Source organism: Fonsecaea monophora, assembly GCF_001642475.1.
Source record: "Fonsecaea monophora strain CBS 269.37 chromosome Unknown Scaff171, whole genome shotgun sequence".
In the NCBI taxonomy this organism is placed as follows: domain Eukaryota; kingdom Fungi; phylum Ascomycota; class Eurotiomycetes; order Chaetothyriales; family Herpotrichiellaceae; genus Fonsecaea; species Fonsecaea monophora.
Genome location: NW_019174102.1, coordinates 1 through 21,198, shown reverse-complemented (window position 1 = coordinate 21,198; position 21,198 = coordinate 1). Strand labels below are relative to the sequence as shown.

At 50.6% G+C, this 21,198-nt stretch overlaps 3 protein-coding genes across 3 annotated transcripts; 2 read left to right on the top strand and 1 right to left on the bottom strand.

Moving 5' to 3' along the window:
- Positions 1-4,021: 4,021 nt before the first annotated feature.
- Positions 4,022-5,836, top strand: AYO21_11622 (hypothetical protein; the record flags this gene model as incomplete). Its single annotated transcript, XM_022661508.1, has 1 exon — positions 4,022-5,836. One exon carries the CDS (start codon positions 4,022-4,024, stop codon positions 5,834-5,836), a length of 1,815 nt encoding a protein of 604 aa, XP_022506178.1.
- A 3,956-nt stretch (positions 5,837-9,792) lies between these two features.
- AYO21_11621 (hypothetical protein) lies at positions 9,793-11,220 on the bottom strand (the record flags this gene model as incomplete). Its single annotated transcript, XM_022661507.1, has 3 exons — positions 9,793-9,901; positions 9,959-10,105; positions 10,163-11,220. The coding sequence occupies 3 exons, from the start codon at positions 11,218-11,220 to the stop codon at positions 9,793-9,795; spliced, it is 1,314 nt and encodes a 437-aa protein (XP_022506177.1).
- Positions 11,221-14,386: 3,166 nt separating this feature from the next.
- On the top strand, positions 14,387-15,802 carry AYO21_11620 (hypothetical protein; the record flags this gene model as incomplete). Its single annotated transcript, XM_022661506.1, has 2 exons — positions 14,387-15,144; positions 15,211-15,802. The coding sequence occupies 2 exons, from the start codon at positions 14,387-14,389 to the stop codon at positions 15,800-15,802; spliced, it is 1,350 nt and encodes a 449-aa protein (XP_022506176.1).
- Between the last annotated feature and the right edge of the window lie 5,396 nt (positions 15,803-21,198).

The window sequence follows — 21,198 nt, the reverse complement described above, 5'->3', positions numbered from 1 at the left end:
CAATAGGATCCCCCAGATACGCTTCTTCATTATGACTCGACATCGATCAAGTGAGGTTCTCCAACGTGATTGTGGCAGCGAGCCTAGGGATGAGGTTCAGTCGATCAAGTTATGCCACGAACAAACTCTCCAGTCTTGTCAAACATATCCATCATCTGAAGCAGCAAGTTTAGAGTAACTCGAGGATTTGGCTTCAACATCATCGGTCTTTGCTGACTTTCGTCATGCTCTTACTTTATAGCATTTCAAACCGCCTTCTGCAAAAATGATGAGAATCGTCATCTGGGGTGAGACTAGCCTAGCATTGTTCGGATTTGCATAGTAGTTGAGATGGGAGGTCGAAACCGTAAATGCCTAAAGTGTAGGCTATCTGATCATCAAGAGAAATGTCTCGGCTTGAGGGTGCTACCTGACAGACATGGAAGATGCTCTCGTCAGAACTAGCCCAACTCCCCACGCCGAGCACTCTCGACGCACACGATTCTAAGCACCTAACAATTATACGAACCGTGCATCCCAGCTCATAGCCATACAAGGAATTTTGGGGGTGTTTTAAACGTCTTTGCCGTTGAACCGTATAGCCTCCCGCGTTAGTCTGTCCACCCAGGGTACAAGCCTTCCGGTTGGACCACTTGGCTATCCTCCTCTTCCCGTGCCTCCTCTCTGCGTATTGCGTATACCTTCTCGTCTCTGCCTACCTATCAGGTCTTTGTGCTGCTGTTTGGCTTTTTCCGGGGGCTCCCGTGCCATAGCTTCCAGCTGCCAGCCTCCAAGGGGTATGCCTATTGCAACTTTTTCCAAGGCGAGGACCCTGACAACATTCTGAAGGGAAATGTATCTTCATCAAGGTAATCTCATCCCAAATCGAAGCCGGCATGAATTCGCAGGGCCCTTCGGTTTTGTCATTGATCATGCAAGCGGAGCAGCGTTTGGGTTCTGCAGATAGATCGTGAGGCTGATCATCAATAGACACGTCGGCCGCAGGCGTACTCGGCGCAGTCAAAGACGGCCATGATGAGGCGGTAGCGAGGGCCCACCCTTTGTGCGTAGGAGAGAAGAATGGGAAGGTGATTTTGGTTGATGTTTCAGTCGAAAGAGGACGCGATTCACATGAGCTTGCTGCAGCCGAGCATTTGCCAAGCTGAACTTATCTTCAGTTCACATGACATCATCTGAAAGCGCTTTTCTGGACTAGCCGAAGATTAGCCGCCCAAGGTGCAGGTTCCAGTCGACAAGACATGCATCGGGACCAAATGCTACAGTCTACTGCACAGGATTGTTTTATTGTACAAGCCGCATTATTCTTCCACCTTCGCCGCCTTTGCGCCCCAATATCAAGCTCAAGGCATCCTTATCGCACTCCGAAACAGAAGCCGCAAACGCCCTTGCGAAGACAACCTTTCCCCTTGCTGGGGCCTAGCCTTTCCTCTCTATACCAGATCAACAAACTGCCTTTTTGCGAGGATAGCAAACTAGTGCTGCGGAGTTTGGGGCACGTTCCAAAATGAGAAAAGCAGACCGTTTGGGGGCTTGATACCTGTTGCGCGACACTCGGTGGCAAGTCGGACAATGAGGGCTACTACAAAACAGAACAATAACTTTCCAGCCCCCTGGGTGCAATCTCGCCCGTATCTCTTCCTAGTTCGTTGGCCAGTGAGGGAGCATCTGACAAGAGCTCAAGTCGTTTGGGAGGTTTGATACCTCGTTTTTTGCTTTCTGCCAGTTTTTTCTGGCTCGGCCGTCGATGCCTGATTGCTCCTGCCCATGCTTTTTTTTTGGGCTGCCAAAATATCCATCAAAAGTCACAATTTTGGCCCTCCCGCCCACTGTAGACCTGGTCGAGGCTCGCGTCTTTTCTCTCACTGTTTTGCTTGAACAGGTTCTGCCGCGCCGCTCTCCACAGACAGGAAAGAGATTATGACGCGAAGATCTATACAGTGGAATGGAAGATGAAAGAGAAAGAGGTGGAGCTTAGAGTCAAGAAGGAAGAGCCTGGAGTGAAGAGCGAAGATGCATCAAAGTTGGAGATAACAGTCGGATAAAGAGCCAAGGCATGCGAAGCACTGAAGATTAAGTCCATGGGGACTCGAGCACTCGGCGATACAGCGACAGAGCGGGTCCTTTTGTCCCGAAGCAGTCACAAAAGGTGAAAGTTGATGATGGATGGAATAGTGAACAGTTCATACCCATTCAGGCCCTGACCCTGTTTTCCGATTCCACCGCTCATTGAGACGCCTTCCATTGCATTATCAGTACATTCAGTCATCAGTCATCAGCATGGCCCCGGAAACGGGCACGGCTACCTCGGCGCCGTACAGGTCTGCGGCCGCCAGCTTAGCCGGGGCGCTGGGCCCGCTTGTGTACACCTCGGGTAACTGAAAGAAGTAAAAAAATGTCCCGAGACGGAGGGCAGTACGTCTCTTTGACTCGCTCGGTATATCTTTTGGATGTTGGTATATTTACAAGTAGGACATCGTCGAGACGCGCTTGGGCGAACGGAGAGACTTGTCGTGCATGAGTAACGGTCATTCCTGAATATAGAAGGTCCTCTGCGAGTGGTTGGTTAGTCCCTGACTTCGTGGTGAGTGGTTGGCCCCTTGTGTGTGCTGTCTTTTCTCGTGCCATCCTTATCGCCGTCGTCAATGTATTCCGCTTTATCCACACACTTCTCCATCTCTTCAAGTATAGGTCCCCAAAGCCCCGAGTACTTCGCGAGCGTCGGCACCTTTTCCTGCAGGTTGAGGAGGACCAAAGTCTCTAGATGGTCTGCGTTCCGACCGTATGTCTCCAGTGGGAAGGTATCAACAACTTTACGGACCGGTGGCTGGGGAACTGGTGTGTTTCTGTATTGGTGTTCATCAGTCGCCTCCGGGACTGGTAGGGGCGTCTCCTCTAAAAAGGGGAGGCCGAGGAGGGAGGCGCTAAAGGGAAGGGGGGATGGTCCGCGGGGTCATCCAAAGCAGTAGACCAGCAATGCCCGAATGGTCGTGTCGGATGTTGATGTTGTCTGCGTCGATGCGCGGGCAAGTTGGTGTGCGAGCTCTCGACACCGCATTCAAGCCGTCGTTGCCTTCAACACGCAACCTAAAGCAGGAACGTGATCGCTGTTAAGGTTGCAATTATGACCTGAAATCTGAGACGAAGGAGTCTAGCTGCTGGTTGCCGCGATGGCACGAAAGACAAGGTTGTGCGCGCTCAGCCTCGTGTGGAGAAGACAGCCTTGTGCGGGGTAGCCCACCACCTGAGGTGCGCAGGCCGTCAAACGATCTGCAAACGTCCAATCTGCCGCAAACGTCCAAGCTGCCGCAAAACGCCCAAGCCACATGCCGCATCATCTTTAAGTTGCGGTCTTCAACTCCAGACCCCATCATCTTCAACCTGTACGGGTTTCGAGTTGCAGGTCTTCAATATCGCGGTCAAACTGTAGGCCTTGCTGACTAATCATCGAAACTTGCTCACTTGAGCTTGTGTGTCCCTGATGGAAGCCCAAGACAACATCGCCTCCAACATCGCCTCCAAACGGTTGCAACCATCTCATCAGAGCTCAATGACCCTGCATGCGTTGTTGGCGTCGAATGAATCCTACGTCAGACCTTGGGACGAGCCCTGGGGCGGCATCAGAGGACAAAGGCCCCCGGCTCAAAGGCACTGCCTCGTATTCATCATGGTGAGTCGTGCAGCTATTGAACAAAGGATCCCAGACACGCTTTGTGACTCATATCCGCTTGCGATTGTAAGCAATGTGTCCTTCACTTTGATTGACTCCATCCCAGTGAATACAGGGAGTGCTGCTCCCGGACTTCACCCACTGCCTGTGATCACTACTTTGTCCACTGCCTTCGCCAGTGGGGTCTGTCGCTGCCTTAATCGATTATAAGTATCTCGTTTCTCTCTGACCTCTTGACCAACATCCATCCTACCATCATCCATCTCATCAACATCCATCTCATCAACATCCATCTCATCAACATCCATCTCATCAACATCCATCTCATCAACATCCATCTCATCAACATCCATGATGGCATCCGAGGCAGGTCAGAAACTGACAGAAAACTTCATTCTACACTCTCTCAATCCCAGTGCTGCCGATGAGGAGCTGTTGTCAGTCTTTCACCAAGACATTCTCGAGGCCGTCGACGTACTTAAGCATGCCATCGACAATGATTTCAAATCCCATGCAATACCGAACAACGTCAAGAAGCTGCCGAGCCGCAGTTCGCGCCTAGTGAGACAGCAGGTGCAGGTTATCAGTCAACTCCTCTTCCCCGACTACAGTCCTGACAAAGCAATCATCCATTACGAGGCCAGTCGTAGGAAAGCCTGCCAGATTGTCCGAGCCAACGAGGAATACGAGAAGGCGACCAAGGAGGCCCTCAAGGCCAGCCCGGTGACCCAAGGACCGTGGGCTGGGCAAGAGCTCGATCCCATCCCTCTCACCGGTCCGGTTGCTCTGCCAATGCCTGTGCAGATCGGCGAAGAGGAGCATTTCAAGGATTGCTTTCGTTTCTTGGCTTCTGACATGGACCCGAACGATTTCCTCCCCGGCGGATCGAAGCACGCTCAGGGACAGGACAAAGCGCACAACTTGCGGGTGGGCAACGAGCTGATCTGGGGCACGCCGATGGTCGAATTCGATCGCGGAGTCGTGTATGCTGACCAACGACTCGACCTCTGCAAGATGGTGGTCGGCCCCACCCACATCGAGGCGCTGATGAACTCACTCAAGTCAAACAACTTTGTCAAGCACTTCCTGCTGGGGAACAACATCATCTCTGCCACCGGTTGCTACGCCATCGCCTCCTTCATCAAAGAGAAGCCCGACCAGATGGAGACGTGGTACTTGGCTGGCAATCATATCAAGCCCGCGGGTTTTCAGAAACTAGTCAGTGCAATGGTCAACAGCACCAGCATCACCAATGTCTGGCTGAAGAGAAATCCTCTTGGGCCGAGCTCGATCGACAACCTCACCAGACTGATCTTGGAGACCCGCAACCTCCGAACTCTTGACCTGGAAAACACGGAGCTGGGCGACGAGGGGGTGGCTCGACTATTCACCAACCTGAAGGGCAAGGTCTTTGCTCTGAAGAACGTATTCCTCAATGCAAACGGGATTGGTGTGAAGGGGGCCCAGGCCATCGCTGAGACGCTCGAGGCAGGGTGGCAACCGGAGTCGCTCATGCTGGGAACGAATCCGACCGGCGATGAGGGCGCTTTCCGTCTCGCCAGAGCCCTTCACTCCAACACATCGCTCGTCCGTGTCGCTCTCCAGTCCAACGCCCTCACAAGCACCGGCATCTCCGCCATCTGCGAGGCTTTGTCCGGACACCCTGCCATTCGCTCCGTCGTCTTTTCGCCTAGCATGACTACCCACGCTCACGGCCAGCGCTACAACTACATCGACGACGATGCCCTGCCTGCGCTCAAGCAGCTCCTACGGAACCCGCAGCTCCACTTGCTGGACCTCGGTCGCACTTCCTTCTCCGCTGAAGGGGTGGAAGCGTTTCGTGATGCCGTTGCGTCCTCCAATCTCTGCCACGTGCGGGCCTTCCATGGTGAATTGAGGGAGAGCAAAGAGTGCGCACGGCGTGTCGACCAGCAGCTCAAACACAACACTCAGCGATTCTACAACACGTCCATGAGTGAGTTCAATAGCGGACTGGGACTACGACTGCTTCGCAATACCGCCGACGTTCGTCTGATCGACAGTGTTTACCGCACTCGCGACAAGAGAAACAACTTCGACAACGTCAAGCAGTACTGGGATGAGGGCGACCCGGTGTGGGCCATGATCGATGCGAAATGGAATGAGGTTATGCATCTGGACTCTCGCTAATCAAAGTGACCATCACCAAACTGAATGGCGTCGATCCGAACAGAGGGCGGGATTGTGTTTCAGGTTGAGTTTCCGATTGAGATCCAGATTGAGATCCGGCGATCGACATGACGTGATATCGATAGATGACCTAGGAATAGCCTGGTCTCGTCCACTCCTTTAGACAAAATAAATGTACGTTTACTGCATATGCTTGCGGCCTTACGACCGCGATTCGCCATTTCGTGACCCTCCGATGCCACTGACCACGCTTTGCGGCAGCCAACTCCTGCATTGCGAACAGTGGATAACGGTAGTAGTAGTATGAGCATCGACGGAAAATCGAGTCCGTGCGACAATTAAGTTGTGTGCCGTCGGAAATTACGAATTCGCTTGTTGATCCTCCACTTAGTCTATGCTGTCAGGCCTTGTTCAAGAGACGAGAAGATCGCAGAGAGTTTTCCTGCAGCCCAACGTTTTGCTTTCAGACAAAGCACAACACACTACCTGTGCACCCTCTACCCAACTCCCCAACAGCCCAACGCCAGCAGCCAAAGTCAGAGTTTGGCCAAGGGCGATGCGAAACGGGCGGTCTGCAACCAACACCGACACTTGGTTTTGTAAAGTCGCGGCCAGGAAATCGCCAACATGTCTGTCAGCTGTGATGATCGGATGCCGCAACATTTGGCGGGCGAACAAAGCACCGAGCCAAGGATGGTTGCGAGCAAAGGGGGAAAATTCCCAACGCCCGATCCGGTGGTTTAGCAAATACCCAGCCACCCTGGAATTCTAGCCAACAAACAACATACCAGATCTGCATTCCAAGGCCGGAAACGGATCTAGCGTTCCATGGAGGGAAAACAAACCTGGCGTTTTTCCACGGTCGAGCTTGGTGGGGGGCCCGTTCTTCAATCATCTCGCGTTCTTGGCTGACGCTTTTTCTCCCGTCGTTCCGTTCGCTTGGTGGAAAACAAACCACTCCCAGCCCTTTCATTTTTTGCTCCAGAGGGAGTGTGACGGGACGAGATGAGCAAATCCAGCTGCGGTACTCTCGCCCCCCAAAGCCCAGACGCGGTCGAGTATTTTCTTCCATTTGTCGCGTGCGTTGCGTTTGTCTGCGCCGCCCTTAACCGACAGCGTGGACCTGCGACCACCTTCCCCTCCCCCGCCCCCTCTTGACACCTACGAGGCTCGGCTACGGTACGCGGCTGATCTCCCTTCAACACCGCCGAGACGTGGAGAATCGAGAAGAAGAAGAGGCCAGGTGAGAGGTCGGAGGTCGGAGGAGATCTATAAAGGACCGCCTCGAGAGGCGACAGGCAGGGAGGGATAGCTTCGCCAGGTGCATCGCGGTCGGCTTGCGTGTGTTGGTCATCGATTTCTGTCTTCGGTCCTGCCCAGTGTACTACCGCTCTACAACGACAAGGACCGTGATGAGAGTGGAGTGCGAGAGGGATGGATTGCTGACGCGAGAAAAGTATTGCTTCGAACAGGAGAAGGAAGGGGGCCCGCTGCAGGTAACGAGGTGGGTGTGAGGCAGACCCGCGCCGAACACGGTTGCGGGCGAAAGATGAAAGGGGGCAGGGTAGGAGGACGATTAGGTGAGGGGGGAGTAGTGTGGCTGGAGAGGTCCAGCCACAGGTGTAAATGTTGGGGCGTGTGCGGTTGGCAGCCCCGCACGAGGCTGTGTACCCCACACGAGGCTGAGTGCGCATACATCTTTCACGCCGATGTAACTAAGTTACACTATGGCGGGGCGTCCGTAGGGCTGGCTCATGGACGCGGCAACATGGATATTGACTGGTAGGCAACACACGGGGGCCGTCATGGCCTTCTGCCCCATTGAGGTCAACTACGAACGTGGGCGTGGGGTCGGCATTATGCAAGGCAGCGGAAGCGTTGAAATGCTGCCTACTAAAGACAACAGGTCTTTGACCAACACAACACATCTTCATCATCTCGACAGGAACATTCACGGACACTCGCAGCATTGGCGGCCACCGGGGCTGGGGGTATCCGAAAGGGCCAATCCCCGGCCGCCGCAAGAATTTGCATCGCTCCACGGCTCGTGAAGTCCCAGAAAGACACAAGCTCTCCCCGACCTTTCTGAGTCCCTACTGGGGCTGGCATCTGGTTGATGAGTTCACCAGCACCCACGAGAAGACAGTAGCAGACTGGGCCTTTCTCCTCGGAAAGATCAGACCTCCGTCTGACGGTGCCAGTACATCTAGATCCAGGCTTCATTGTCCCTTTCAGGGCTCTCGATGACGATATATCAGTATCACTATCGCAGATTTAATCGATGCGAATAACCTCAACAGACTAACGAATTGATTGAAATTGCAGGACGAAGGAGTATCTGAAAAGGGTTGAGGTTCTGTTGCGTGAACAATGTCTCAAATGGCACGTGATCAACGTGCCAAGAGATCAGGTCCCAGGTGGTACTGGTGCGAAGGGCACACAAAGGGACCAGGTCCGTGAAAATTATGTAAGCAGGCCACACACATATTTGCTACGAAGGCTGGCCGGCCTTTGTCGAGCTGATATAGCTTGTCCGACGGGCTCCTGCGCATTGTACGGTCTGAACGTGACAGAGGTCTTTTCCATTCTGGCGGTCTAGGTGACGTCAGCGTTGTAATCAACATCCCACAAGGCCGCTCCAGCGTCGAGTCAAACCACAGACCAAGTGCAGCGTATGGAGCGAGAGCGCCGATGCACAGGCAGGCGCTGGACGACCCTCGCAGACTCGTTCGTCGCTGTTTCTCCTTGTATACCCCAGCGTGGCAGAGACCATCGTGTAAATGCTCTTCTTCCCTGCGCGTGTGCACCCGTCCCCCAGCCCAGTGAAGCTCACCCTTTCCGTCCACCCTGCGCGGTTGAAAAACGAAAAGAGACATAGGTTTCCTGGCGTTGACGAGGCCACCATGGCACGACTGACCGCGCGGATCAGAGAGGATGCACTTCCGGGTCTCATGGACGCCTGTGTCCGGCTTGAGGAGGTGTTGTGGTCGGTGTGGTCTCTTCAGACGCGACGTCAGTGGATCCACGCCATCACATCAGCCAGATCGGTGACGGCCTCCTCCGCAAATAGAAGTAGGCGATGATCGCGGATGATCCCCACGGTAGGTACGTACTTGCTCACACTGCTTAATTAGTTGGCTATATCTTTCCCACTCGCATTGCAGGCTTTCCTGCACCACCTGTCAACGAGACAACGTTTCCTTGCACTTGCCTGAAATACGTAGTGTGTAATATGGTATGTACATAGTGAGGAGTGCCTTGCTTTGCATGTCTTGGGATCATTACTCCATCGCAGAAGTAGGTTATGTCTGTATTGATTGTTGGTCTGCCTAGATCATCTGCTCGTTTCCCTGATGCTCATTCTTGGACTTTCCAGGGTTCATTGCCATACAAGGCAACTAGACAGCAGCGAGGCTACAGCACTTGCAGCGAGGTTAGCCAGCCTCTATCATCCATCAACGTGGGTAGTGTAAGTGGAATAACTTGATTGATTAATTGATTCGGCATGGAAAAACTATCTGGCGCGCCTGCGGCTTTGTTGTGTGGCGCGGTGGAAAATTATTCGGCTAAGCTTCCCGATAGGGGTAGAGCAACAGGTGCAGGCTACTTTGGCTCACCCCCTTGGACCTACAACGCAGAGCGTACCACGACCCGTCGAGGCGGGCCTGGGAGAGCGAAACACCACGTCAAAGAGGTTATACTTGAAATTTATAGCAGAATAATAACTCGGTGAGAAGATAACTTTTTGTGTAATTCCCTGTCCTCGCTCCCACACCACTGCCAATCACGCTTGTCAAGCAAGCGGCTCGTTCGAGAGCTTCTGCCCGGCTCTGCGCAGACGGAAGAGAGACACAGCGCCCTACCCCTTGCGGGTAGCACAGCTGGGTCCTCAACAACGTGGGTGGGCAGGGATTGATGTCCACCCCCAGACACAACTATTGTGGTCAACCCCCTTTTTAGTTCTTGGGAACCAATGGCGCCCGACTATCTGTGCGCTCCAACCTTTTCCCCGACCTTTTGTCTCCAAATTCAACATCGACAGTGGCGGGCGACGGAGGCGGTGGTCTATAGACATAACGGTCAGAGTAATGCGTACCGGGGGGGTTCAGTCAAGTAACTTACGGTGGGAGTGAATTGGTATGTGTTGAACGACTCTGTCGAAGTCCTGACCCGCCAGGGTTTGAGCGTTGATAAGTGTTTTCCGGTCTTCCTACACTTTGGTGTTCCTGATGGTTCCAGGATGGCGACGTGCCAGTAGGTCCAGGCTGCCTATGAAGCTGTTAGTCGAGAGCTGGGCGAGTGAAGAAGGGGTGCCGGGCCACCTACTCCAGATGGATCCCCTTCTTAATGTCGCCAGAAAGGGGTCTGGGTCCTGTTCTCGCGACTTCTATTCCTCCCTCTTCGTCTTGACATCCTTGGGCGTGGCATCGGGATGTTTTGATGACTCTCAGGGCGTACCAAAGAGAGGGACAAAGGGAGGGAAACAACAAAAAAAAGAGTTGTGGGTAGAAGATATGTTTCCAGTCCTCGATGATACCCCACGTCACCAGGGCCGCTGACAGCAAGGTAAATGCCACGACGACCCGGACCAACGTCATGAGAGGTGCTGCCCTCTTGAGCCAGAAAAAACGAGCCAAGAAAGAGACTGCGGGATCTTGTATTGCTCGCTGTATCCAGCGACGTCTGGTGCTGGTGAAGTTGTCTGCGTTTCCGCCGTTCGGCTCGTCGAACCTGCCAAAGCGGTGGTAGAGGTGGACCATCAATACAGAATACACCAGCAGAAGCACCGGGCTGATGATCCATGCGATGCTCGAGGAGGTCTTGACCAGCGAGTAGGCTCCCACTGCAAAGACGCCGAGCTGCAAGATCACCATCCCGATGAACCACCACTGGGGGTGTTTGAACCACGCCTGAAAGAGGAGCCAGATGGCCATAACATCCTTGAGGTAGTTTCCCACGTCAGCTTTCTTCTTCAGATCACGTCGCAATGGAATCAAACCCCCGCATACCTGAGCAATGATGGCATTGAAGACCAAGATTATTTGGATCGTCCGCTCGTAGACCTGATCATCCGTGACGTCGAAAAGTCGGAGGAGGGGAGTGGTGCCAGCAACCGAGAGCCAGAGAGCGACCGCAAGCACCACTTTCCCGTGAGGAAGCGACCCGTCACCGTCGCGGACGGTGGGGATTAAAAACAAGTACGTGAGGTGGGAGACGACACAACCAAGTATCAATGGGACAATCTGGGGGACCTTGGGCTCCAGCGTGGAGCAAACCAGCGCACCGCAGTAGATCGAGAAGATGAAGAAGATGGAGCCGATGGTGATGGACGGTTTGTCCCTAAGGCAAATATCCCAGCATTTCTCCAGGCAATTCTTGAACATGGTGTTTGTGAGCATTCTGTGTACCGGCCGGATGATTTGTGGTTGGTCGTGATGCTGAAGCTCAAGTGGGATATGGAAACGAATGCGAGGAGAGATCCAAGTCTGAGGGGAAACGGGACGGTCTAAAAGCAGGCCACACCTTCGGGCGACCTGACCGCACCTGGGGATAGGAGGGTAGCTGTACAGGGCTTGCTACCCTCCTGTCTGGAAGTGTCAGAACAGGAGGGGAAAGGAAGGGGGGGGGAGGCAGCGAGGGAAACCTCTCCAACATGGAAATGCCTGTCGCATCCCAGCACAACACTCTTTTCCATCCTGCAGCTGAGACATGTGGCTTCGGCGACACACTCGATTGAGCTTTCTGTAACGTGTTTGTACGACGTGAGGGCCTTGACGTTGTGACAAACTGGTGCACATTATGCACTACGACTGCTAGCGTCAGTGGCAGGTTACAATGCTTTGCTGTCGTCCAAACCAGTTTCTTGTCCACTTTCCGACTTCCCCATGTTAAAAGGTTATTGACAGAGTTAACAGCTTATTGACAGCTTGGGGGGTCCACAACGGTCCGCCAACTCTGTGCGGAAACCCTGCCTCTTTCGGACGCTTTTCCCCCTCGCTTTTTTCATACCCATCTCTAACTATACCTGTGGCATCCTTCATGAGAGTTCGCGAGCGGACGCTAGTTGGAGACCAAATGAACCGGGGCGAGGCTCTTAGCCTGAGACATCAACTCGTACGGCGGTGGGCATGGTGAATGGAGGACAACAGCTATCGCACAGCAATAACAAAACAGCATAAAGAAGTTCGATCGGATAGAATCCATGACTTGATTTCTCACTGTCTTCTGTGCAATCCTTGTGTCCCTTGTCGGACAGATTGTTCCTGGTTGAAGGATCAAGGAAAAAGGTGTCTCAGACCCACTGTCAGAGATTCAGCCAATCAGCAGCCAGGTGTGTCACACTGTCCAGTGCACAGACAAATTCCACCAATCATGTTCCAGGCCTGTGAGATTCTCCCATTCCACTAATTGCGCTAATCGGCGGGGAAGGATGCCCGCGCAATGTGACGGCGAATTAGCTTCTCCACCTCGAAAAAAAAATAAGGTTTCCGTGAAGAGAACAAAGTACGCACCAACTAGCCCGCGTGCGGACGCCGGACCGTCACCCACGTTGCTAGGTTTAGGAGCCATAAGTGTGGGTGGGTCGTCCAGGGTGATGCCGCACTCTAAGTCCCAGCCCCAATTCCCGCCAAGTCTTTCAAAAATCGCATTACAATCTGTGGCTCGTATTTTGACCTTCAGCTCTTCTCCACTCGACTCCACCCCACCACCATGACACACTACCTCTTACCCTTTCCGTTCCGACCCCTTTTTAGTGCATGAATGCCGCACGGATCTTTCGTGAGAGGAGCCATCTACCTACCTCCTGACTGAAAATGTAATGAATGCATCTGTTTCCTTCTAGGGCGGGCTGGTGGTACTTGGTGATGGGCTTCTCGCCCTATTGGGAGAGGGGAAACGAGGCCTTTTGACCGGGAATTCCGGTGCAGCGAACGCACAAGAGACATTGTGTGTACGCATGAACACCTGTAAACAAATCCGCGTGCGAGCAAAGATGAAAACCCCGGCACGAAGTGGCAATGGGAGGGAGAGGCAGGGTGGAAGGGGATGTGTGCGGCACGCTCGACGGGTCACAAACTCAGAGCGCATCTGTCCAATCAAAAAAAGCCTGCCAAGAGAAAAACGCTCAAATAGCGTCAGGGAGGTTTTTGTCTCATTCGTCCATCACAACCTAGTCACGTTGGCCCACCGCGAGAGTCGGGTGGCCTAATTCTCCCTCTGGCCCAGGTCATGAAAGCGCTGCCACTGGCGTTGTCACGAGGGCTCATGGTCCAAAAATCGTGTGTTTTTTGGCTTTCGCGCCGTTCCGTTCTCAACAATATATCGAAGCTATAAGGCTAGTTAGTATCTAGAAGCATTATTTACATACGTGCGAGGCTGTACGCACGGAAATCCAGCCATCAGACTGCTCCTGTCGAGATTGCGAGGTTTTTAGTGCGCTCCTAGTGCTTTTGCTGCTTGTGCCTCCAGTCAGTCGGGACGGGGGGATTGGCTGCGCGACGATCGATGACGTCGTGGAATACCAGTGGCGCTCCAGGGTTAGATCTGAGAGTCGATTACGTCCAATCCTCTTGAACGGGACATCTAGTGTTATGTTGTGACACCCCAACATCAGAATTGTCAAAAATACGGTGAGCCGTGCCCGCCAATCCCGTCTCGCTACAGGCTCGTGTCCAGCCACCGTAAATGTCTCACCTGCACGGCCGTGGTAACTGGTCACAGCAATGATGCAGCCGGCTTGTTGAGATGGAATCCGGGTGTGTTTCCTTTCTCGTAATTAGGCTCCCATCTCCGCCTCCAATGGGCCAGTCAAGATTAGGTTGGGGGAACACAAGGCCGCCAGCTGGACATTCTTGCCAGGGATTTAGGCTAGTATTACCGTGAACCATGAGATCCGACGCATCTTCAGCCCTGTAAACGAATCATGCGTCTCCCCTGACTCGAGACACGGACTCAGTTCTGGGGATTGAGGGGAGTGAAGCGGAACCGCGCAAGACCCCAGAACGCATCGTGCGTGTGCTTGAAGAATAAGGGGTGGGCCCGCGTGGCGCCCTACCATCTACCATCAATCAGCACTGTGCATCAATTGAGGTATGGGTGGCAACCAGAAAGGCCATGCTATCGACTCGGAGTTCGACGGGAGTCTGCAGAGATCGAGCGACACGATGATCTGAGGATACTCATCGAGTGAAACCCAATCGGCGGAGGAGTCTCGTCAAGGGCAGGGCAGGACCCCAGTTGCTGAATAGGGGCCTTGTATCATGATTTAATGCACCTAGATGTCGGTGTTATAGGCCAACAGTTCGAGCTCTTTATCCGAGTGTGAGTGATCCCCCTCTCTTGTAGATTCTCTGTCTTTCTTCTTGCTGACTTGTTGCGCTCTTTCGCCAGACTGAGAATCTCATTCTTCCATCTTCTTGTCGCTGTGTCCTTACTTTCGTCTCGGTCGTATGAGTGTCGGCTGGTTTCATTCGTGTCGCACTGCTGCTGGACAGATTAATACCGACAGTGCCATCAGCCAGCCAGCCAGCCAGCCGGCCATACATATCGATGGCCATGATAAACGAAGCCGCACCTCTTCTCCCGAAATGGCACAGTGCCACCAACAGTAATGCCGTCAACAAGAATGACAGCACAGACACTCTCCCCTCCGGGATAGCTTCCGGCATATTACGTCATTACCATCTCTACTGTCACCGCCTCTCCCTTTTCTCATCTGCGCTTCGTTTGACGTTGCGTCTGCTGCGTGGAAAAGACAAACGCCTGGATAGGGACACTGTATGGGAGCTCAGGTGGATCGCATGGTACTTCTCACTGGCCACGGTCAGTGCGGTGCTCCAGGCATATATCCTTCCAAAGTTCAACCTGAGCGTCTACGCAAAATTTGCCATCTCCGTCGGTGTCTCGGAGCTCGTCAACTCCTTCGTCGAGCTGGGCATCGGCCGCCACGTCCGGGCCGTCGGGGCGGCCCTCACCACCCACATTTTCGAACACGTGTTCGGCTGGGTGGGGGAGAAGAGCGAGGAGACATCGAGGAGGCGTTGTCTCGCCCTCGTCAAGGAGTCGCTCAGGAAGTCGGACGGTCTCGGAAACTTTCTGTTCGCAGCCACCAAGGGTATTCAGGTTTCGGTCTCGGTACTCGTCGGCGTGTGCTGTGCTGTGTGGTCACGGCTCGGCGTCTGGTCGTTTCCGCTCAGCGTCTTCGTGACCTTAGCCTTCGTTGGGGGCTTAGCCGTCACGCAGTGGTCGCTGTCGTGGAAGAACACCGAGTCCCTCAACGAGGCAAGATCGACCCTCAACCAAGAAATGTGAGATTCTTTCAGGCTCGCTAGTATCGTGGGGGCGGAACACTTGCTAACTTTTTGATGCCGCAGCATCCAACGGCAGGCACAGAGCTCTCAAGCTGAGGCCCCTCTTCCCAACCTCGAGGCTGGTCGTAACATCGATGGCTCCATCGATGCCGAGGCCGCTCTCGGACTCGCGACCGTTCACAAACTCGTGGCCGACCACGATCTCAGCACCTCTCTCAAGAACTACCTGAAGCTGGCACAGAGGCAGGCGGTCATCGAAGTAGTCCGACGTCACCTCCTTCAGGTCCTCGTGTTCACCGTCCTCGCCTTCACACACGACATCTCTCTCTGTGTCCGACTCTGGCGCGATTGTCAGGCTCTCGACGGCGTGTTCCAGAAGTTCATCAACTCGATCGCGCAGCAGTCGGTCGTGCGGGAGGCCACCACCTTGGACCAGGCGCTCCTGTCTCTCAACCAGGGATACAAGTTCATGGAGAAGGCCGAGTATACGTTTTGGGAGGAGGTGAGGTGCGAGATCTGGGAGATTCTGCGGCAAATTGGGACCGGCGTCTGCGCCCGGTGGTCGAAGCGATTGCTGTCGAGGCGTGGTCCTCCGCGACTGCCTCGGCCGGGATACGGGGTGGCTGGCGTCCTCAGGCGGTCTCTTACGATTTGATGAAACGGAAGTTTGCGGACGAGAGAGCACTATAAAAGTTGTTTTTTTTTTCTGAAGAGGGGGGAGGGGAGAAGAGCCGAGAGGGAGAGGACATTCCTTACCTATCTATTCCCTGCTATTATATCCACGTCGTGCACTATTGCGTTGCCGCGGACACCGCGAACGTTTCAATCTCTCCACCCAGCCTGAGTGGCTCTCGACCGTGGACACTAGAAATGGTCATGTGTCTACATGGGCGGACCGTCCCCGATTCGGTGGGCCCCTTGTCTAAGTAAAATTGGGCGGCGCTTAGCCCCTGGCCACTCACTACTGCCCGATCGTGCGCCGCCCAATAACGTTGAGAAGGAATTGTTGTTGGCAATCATGTTCGCGCCAGGAGGGTGTCTCAGTGTCTCAGCCTTTGTGGCTCCTCGCAACGTCACACGCTTGGAGTGGCACGGGACCGAATTGTGTCCGGTGCGCCTATCCACGCTGTGTATATAGATATGCCTGCCTGACTTCGCCAGAACTTTGAGTGCGTCCAAACCTGCAATCGTCCTCCTTAGACGAGTGGAGACCCTTGCTTCTGTCCCATTCAACTCCGCGGTGGTTTTGATTCCGTTCCCTTGACACCATTGTCGCCGTCTCTCTGACGGTAACGCGGCTGAGCAAGACATCATAAGTGATTTTGTCTCATCGTGCACATGAGACTACGCGCACAAAACCTTCTGGTTCGTTCTTCCCTGTCTCTGTGAAATCTCCGGAGGAGAGGTCAGGACCTATGCGATGGCGGGGCCAAGTGCTGGTGACATTATCTAAGACGAGATCCAAACCCGAGGACGATGATCAGCCAAGCTTTGAGCGCTAGCACAGGCAACGGCCTCCTGGATCTAGTGCAAGAAGAGACTTTCGCCCCTCCCATTAGTAACATATTTCTGGGCGATGACACTGAAAAAAAGTATGTGAGCGCGGATTGAATGCTGGCAAGCAGGTGGTGTGGCTGGCTCAGTACATCCACCGAAATATACAGCCGCGCCTTTGGCCTGCTATGGAATAACCCACTCATAGTGGCCGTGGCGTGTCTTTTGCGTAGCCCAGCACGTCCCAAAATCGATGTAGTGGAAGAGCTACTCGTGTGTGTTTCGAGGCATATTCCAGACATGATCAACATGTTGTATACTTCGAAGCGCCTTCTCACGTTAGCCAGCCCCTATTTCTACACGAAAGTCCATACCCACCCCCAACGGGTACCCCGCCTCCTCCGCACATTGGACAAAAGGTTGTGCCACGGCCTCGTCCGGTCCCTCCATATTCGAATTATTGACAAGCCCCTCAAGCCCGCAGCGCTGCCGCCACAGTCAATACCCCCGCTATGCCGAACAGGACCAAACTGACACATTGACTTGTTTGGAATGGTATATCGATTTGAACAGGTCCGAGCTTATACCCCTTATTCCATTCCTGATACCCACGGATAAGTTACGACCTATAGAGCCGACTGAAGAATCACCTGTAAAGGTGAACCGGAAATTCCTCTCCGCCTTGACCGTCTGGATGTCCGGCTCCTACGAGAAAGACTGCAGACGATTCGTTACTTTCTCGGCGATGCTCTGCTAACCGATAGACGGCCTCCCTTCGACCTGTTGATGATAAGGTACCCGAGGGTTTCTCTCCAGATGTGCAAGGTCTGAATTTTATATATCACGTATCATAGGTTAAACCCAGGAGAAGGCTCGGTTCTAGCGAACTAGCGCTAAGACTAACGCTAGAACCTAATTAAATAAGGTACGTACGGTATAAGAGATACTAGATCCTAGTAACCAAGATATTATACGTAAGGGAAGGTAAGGAAGATAGATAAAGATAAGGGAAATATAAGGCGTATATAGAAGAGAAAGGATAAGGGAGAAAGAAGAAGATATTAAGTATCTCTTATAAAGAAGCGTATAATATAAGAAGAGAGAGAGAGGGGATATTATTCCTTCTTCTCTCTCCTTATATTAATATTTCTTATTATTAAGTTAATTAACTAATTATAGAACTCTTTCTAAACTTTAATATTAAAATTAATCTCCTATTTTACGTACCTTCTTACGTATTAGTAATAAAAATAGATTCCTTTATGTGATGGGTTAAACCTAGGAGAAGGCTCGGTTCTGACGAACTAGCGTCAAGACTAACGTCAGGACTAGCGCTACCTCCTAATTAGCTAAATTTACCTATACATTATACAGGTAAAATGCAGCCTCCTAATTAGACGAGGCACGTACGGTGTGAGGGATACTAAATCCTGGTAACTAAGACACCGTACGTAAGGGAAGGTAAGGAAGAGAGATAAAGGTAAAGGGGAACGTAAGGTATATACGGAAGAGGAAGGATACGGGAGAAAGGGGAAGACATTACGTACCCCTTACGGAGGAGCGTACGATATAAGGAGAGAGGGAGGGGACGTTATTTCTCCTTCTCTCTCCTTAGATTTATCCTCCTTATTACTAGGTTAGTGTCACGGCCTGAGGTGCTTATGTAGGTTTCCCCTCACGAGGCTGAGTACCCCGCACGAGGCTGAAGACCTACACACTCTTCTATCGCGTTCCTCGCGCATTATTAGTTAGACTCTTTCGTCTTAGAATTCATGTTGCAATTGCACCCTTGACAGCGATTTCTCCTGTTCTAGGTTGCGCCGTGACAGTTAGCTAGCTAGTTATAGAACTCTTTCTAAACCCTTATATTAGGATAAATCTCCTATTTTACGTACCCCTGTACGTACCGATAATAGAAATAGATTCTTCGTCTACATTAGGTCTAGCTATACCTCCGGAATAGGTAGCGTAGTTATATAAGTTAGTTCGAGAATAGAACTAGCGAGTAGAAGGTCTAGAGTATCTCCTCTAGAACTAGTAGAATGACGGGAGTACCCCTACTCCTAAGTTAACTTAACGAGAGAATAGTAACGTACGGGAACTATTAGCCGTACGCGAATTGTGGATTAGAAACATCGTAAACTCCCTAAACTCCCTAAGTTTAGCGGAAAACGGACGGAATTTCGACCCTAGCTTACGTAGATAAAGGCGAAGCTTAGTATCGATAAGAACGAGGATATCGAGATCGTGTCACGAACCGCCAAGCATAACTTACACGTGACAACCCCCTATTAATTGAGTACCGTATGCTCACCGCCTGAGGGAAGCTTCCTTCCCTCATGCTTTAAGTTTTAGTTAAGATATACTATCAAGGAATACCTATACCTACCTGTACCGATCGCTACCCTCTACCTATCTCCATAGGCCGTTCCTGACAGATCGTACGATTTTAGTATATATATAGTAATACTAATTCTCGCTTATTAAAAGTCGTAACTAAAAAGTCGATTATCGCGAAGCTAAGCTAAGCGAAGAGGCTCGCTAGAAAAATAAACCTAGACTACCTTACCTCTATAATTAGGTATAAGGAGGTTTTATAAGATTTTTAAGACATAGTTAAGATATTATTTAGTATACCGGAGAGAGACGACTCGGATATTAACATTAAACTATAAATGTACGATATATATTAGTACCTTAACTAGAATGTTAATACCGTACTATATATCTATACTTAAGAGAGTCTATCTCCGCTAAACTCCGTTCGTAAAGGATATCTCGGTAACGCTTCGTAGATTATTAGTAATAATATCTAGACTACCCTCCGACTATTTAATCGGGGGCGCGGCTATTAGATATTAGGCGTTATTTAAAAAAACCCTTATAGTATTTTAAGTCTCTCGACTCTTCCGTACTTTAAAAAGCTATTTTTAAGAAGGATTTAGAAGAGGGAGAAACGCTAAACGCCGTAAGATCGGTTTAGAGATACTACTAGAAGAAGGTAAGTATCGTAATAATTGTAAAGTTTATAACGAATTTTATCGTACTTATAGCTTCGAAGATACGTAAAAGATAAAGATAGCTCTAGAAAGTACTAATAATCGTAGTTTATATCTACTCTAATATAAAGCTTTTTACGGCCGAAACTACGTTCTATAGATACTTCTACCCGCGAGAAATATCTAGTACTCCTTATATCGTTCGTATATAGTTCGGTACTCTAAGTAAGTTTCTAGATCTTTATCTCCTTATCTTTCCCCGTATTAATTATCCTAAAGGTTTCTTAAGCTTAATAAAGAGTAAATATATATATTAATTAATTTAATAAGAATATAAAACTAATAGTTATAGGAGTCTCTACTAAAACTTAATAAGGAAGTCGCTAAGCTTTTTCGTAATAAGCTAGTTAACCTTCATTTTATATAAGTACTAGTAGACGTTTCCGCTCTATCTCTAGAAAGTATATCTTTATTCTAGATATAATATCTATAATTAGCGATATTATATATTTACGTATCTAGTTAAGTACTGAGATTATCCGTATCTAAGATTTCTATAGAACTACGTAAGGAAATATATTAAAGGCTACGAAATATTACTTTTACGAAATTATAGTATATAGATATTAAGCTAGAAAAGTCCTAGCCGTAAAATAATTTAAAAGAGAATATTATTAATATATAGCTTATTTAAGCCACTCTCTTACTTTATAATAAGGAATTTTATTTATATTACTAGAAGCGATTCTTATATTACTTTCCTTAAGAGAATAGTAGTACTAAATTATTCTATCGGGCGAGAAAGTATATATTTACGCCTTACTTTTTTTTCGATAGTAATATTAACTAGAACTTAGGAACTTATAAATATAAAGAATTAAATAAAATCCTAACTTAACCTTAAAGAACTTTAATTAAAAGAATGTCTTTCTTAACTTTTAAGAGTTAATTTTAACTATAATCTTCTCCGTATTTTTATTTATAGTAGTCTTAAAGTTAAAATACTAGTCTACGAGCTATTTTAGATACGCCTTTATTATTAATAGTCGACTTTAGAAGTTAGACTATTAATATAATTTAAGTTTCTTAATTAAGATTTATTATTCTATAAGTAAGAGAAGTATATACTTATATTAAAGCTTTACGTATATAGTATTAAGCTTATTAATATACTACTTAAGCTTTATATATTGTGATGGGTTGAACCCAGAAGGAGGCTCGGTTCTGACGAACCAGCGCCAAGACTAACGACAGGACTAACGCCACCTCCTGATTGGCTAAATTTGCCTGTACATTGTACAGGCAAAAGGGCAGCTTCCTGATTGGACGAGGCACGTACCGTGCAAGGGATACCGAATCCTGGCAAGCTGAGACACCGTACGCAAGGGAAGGTAAGGAAGAGAGACAAAAGGCAAGGGAAACGTAAGGCGTGTACGAAAGAGGAAGGACAAGGGAGAAAGGGGAAGACATTGAGTATCCCTTGCGGAGGAGCGTACGATATAAGGAGAGAAGGAGGGGACATTATTCCTCCTTCTCTCTCCTCAGATTTATCCTCCTT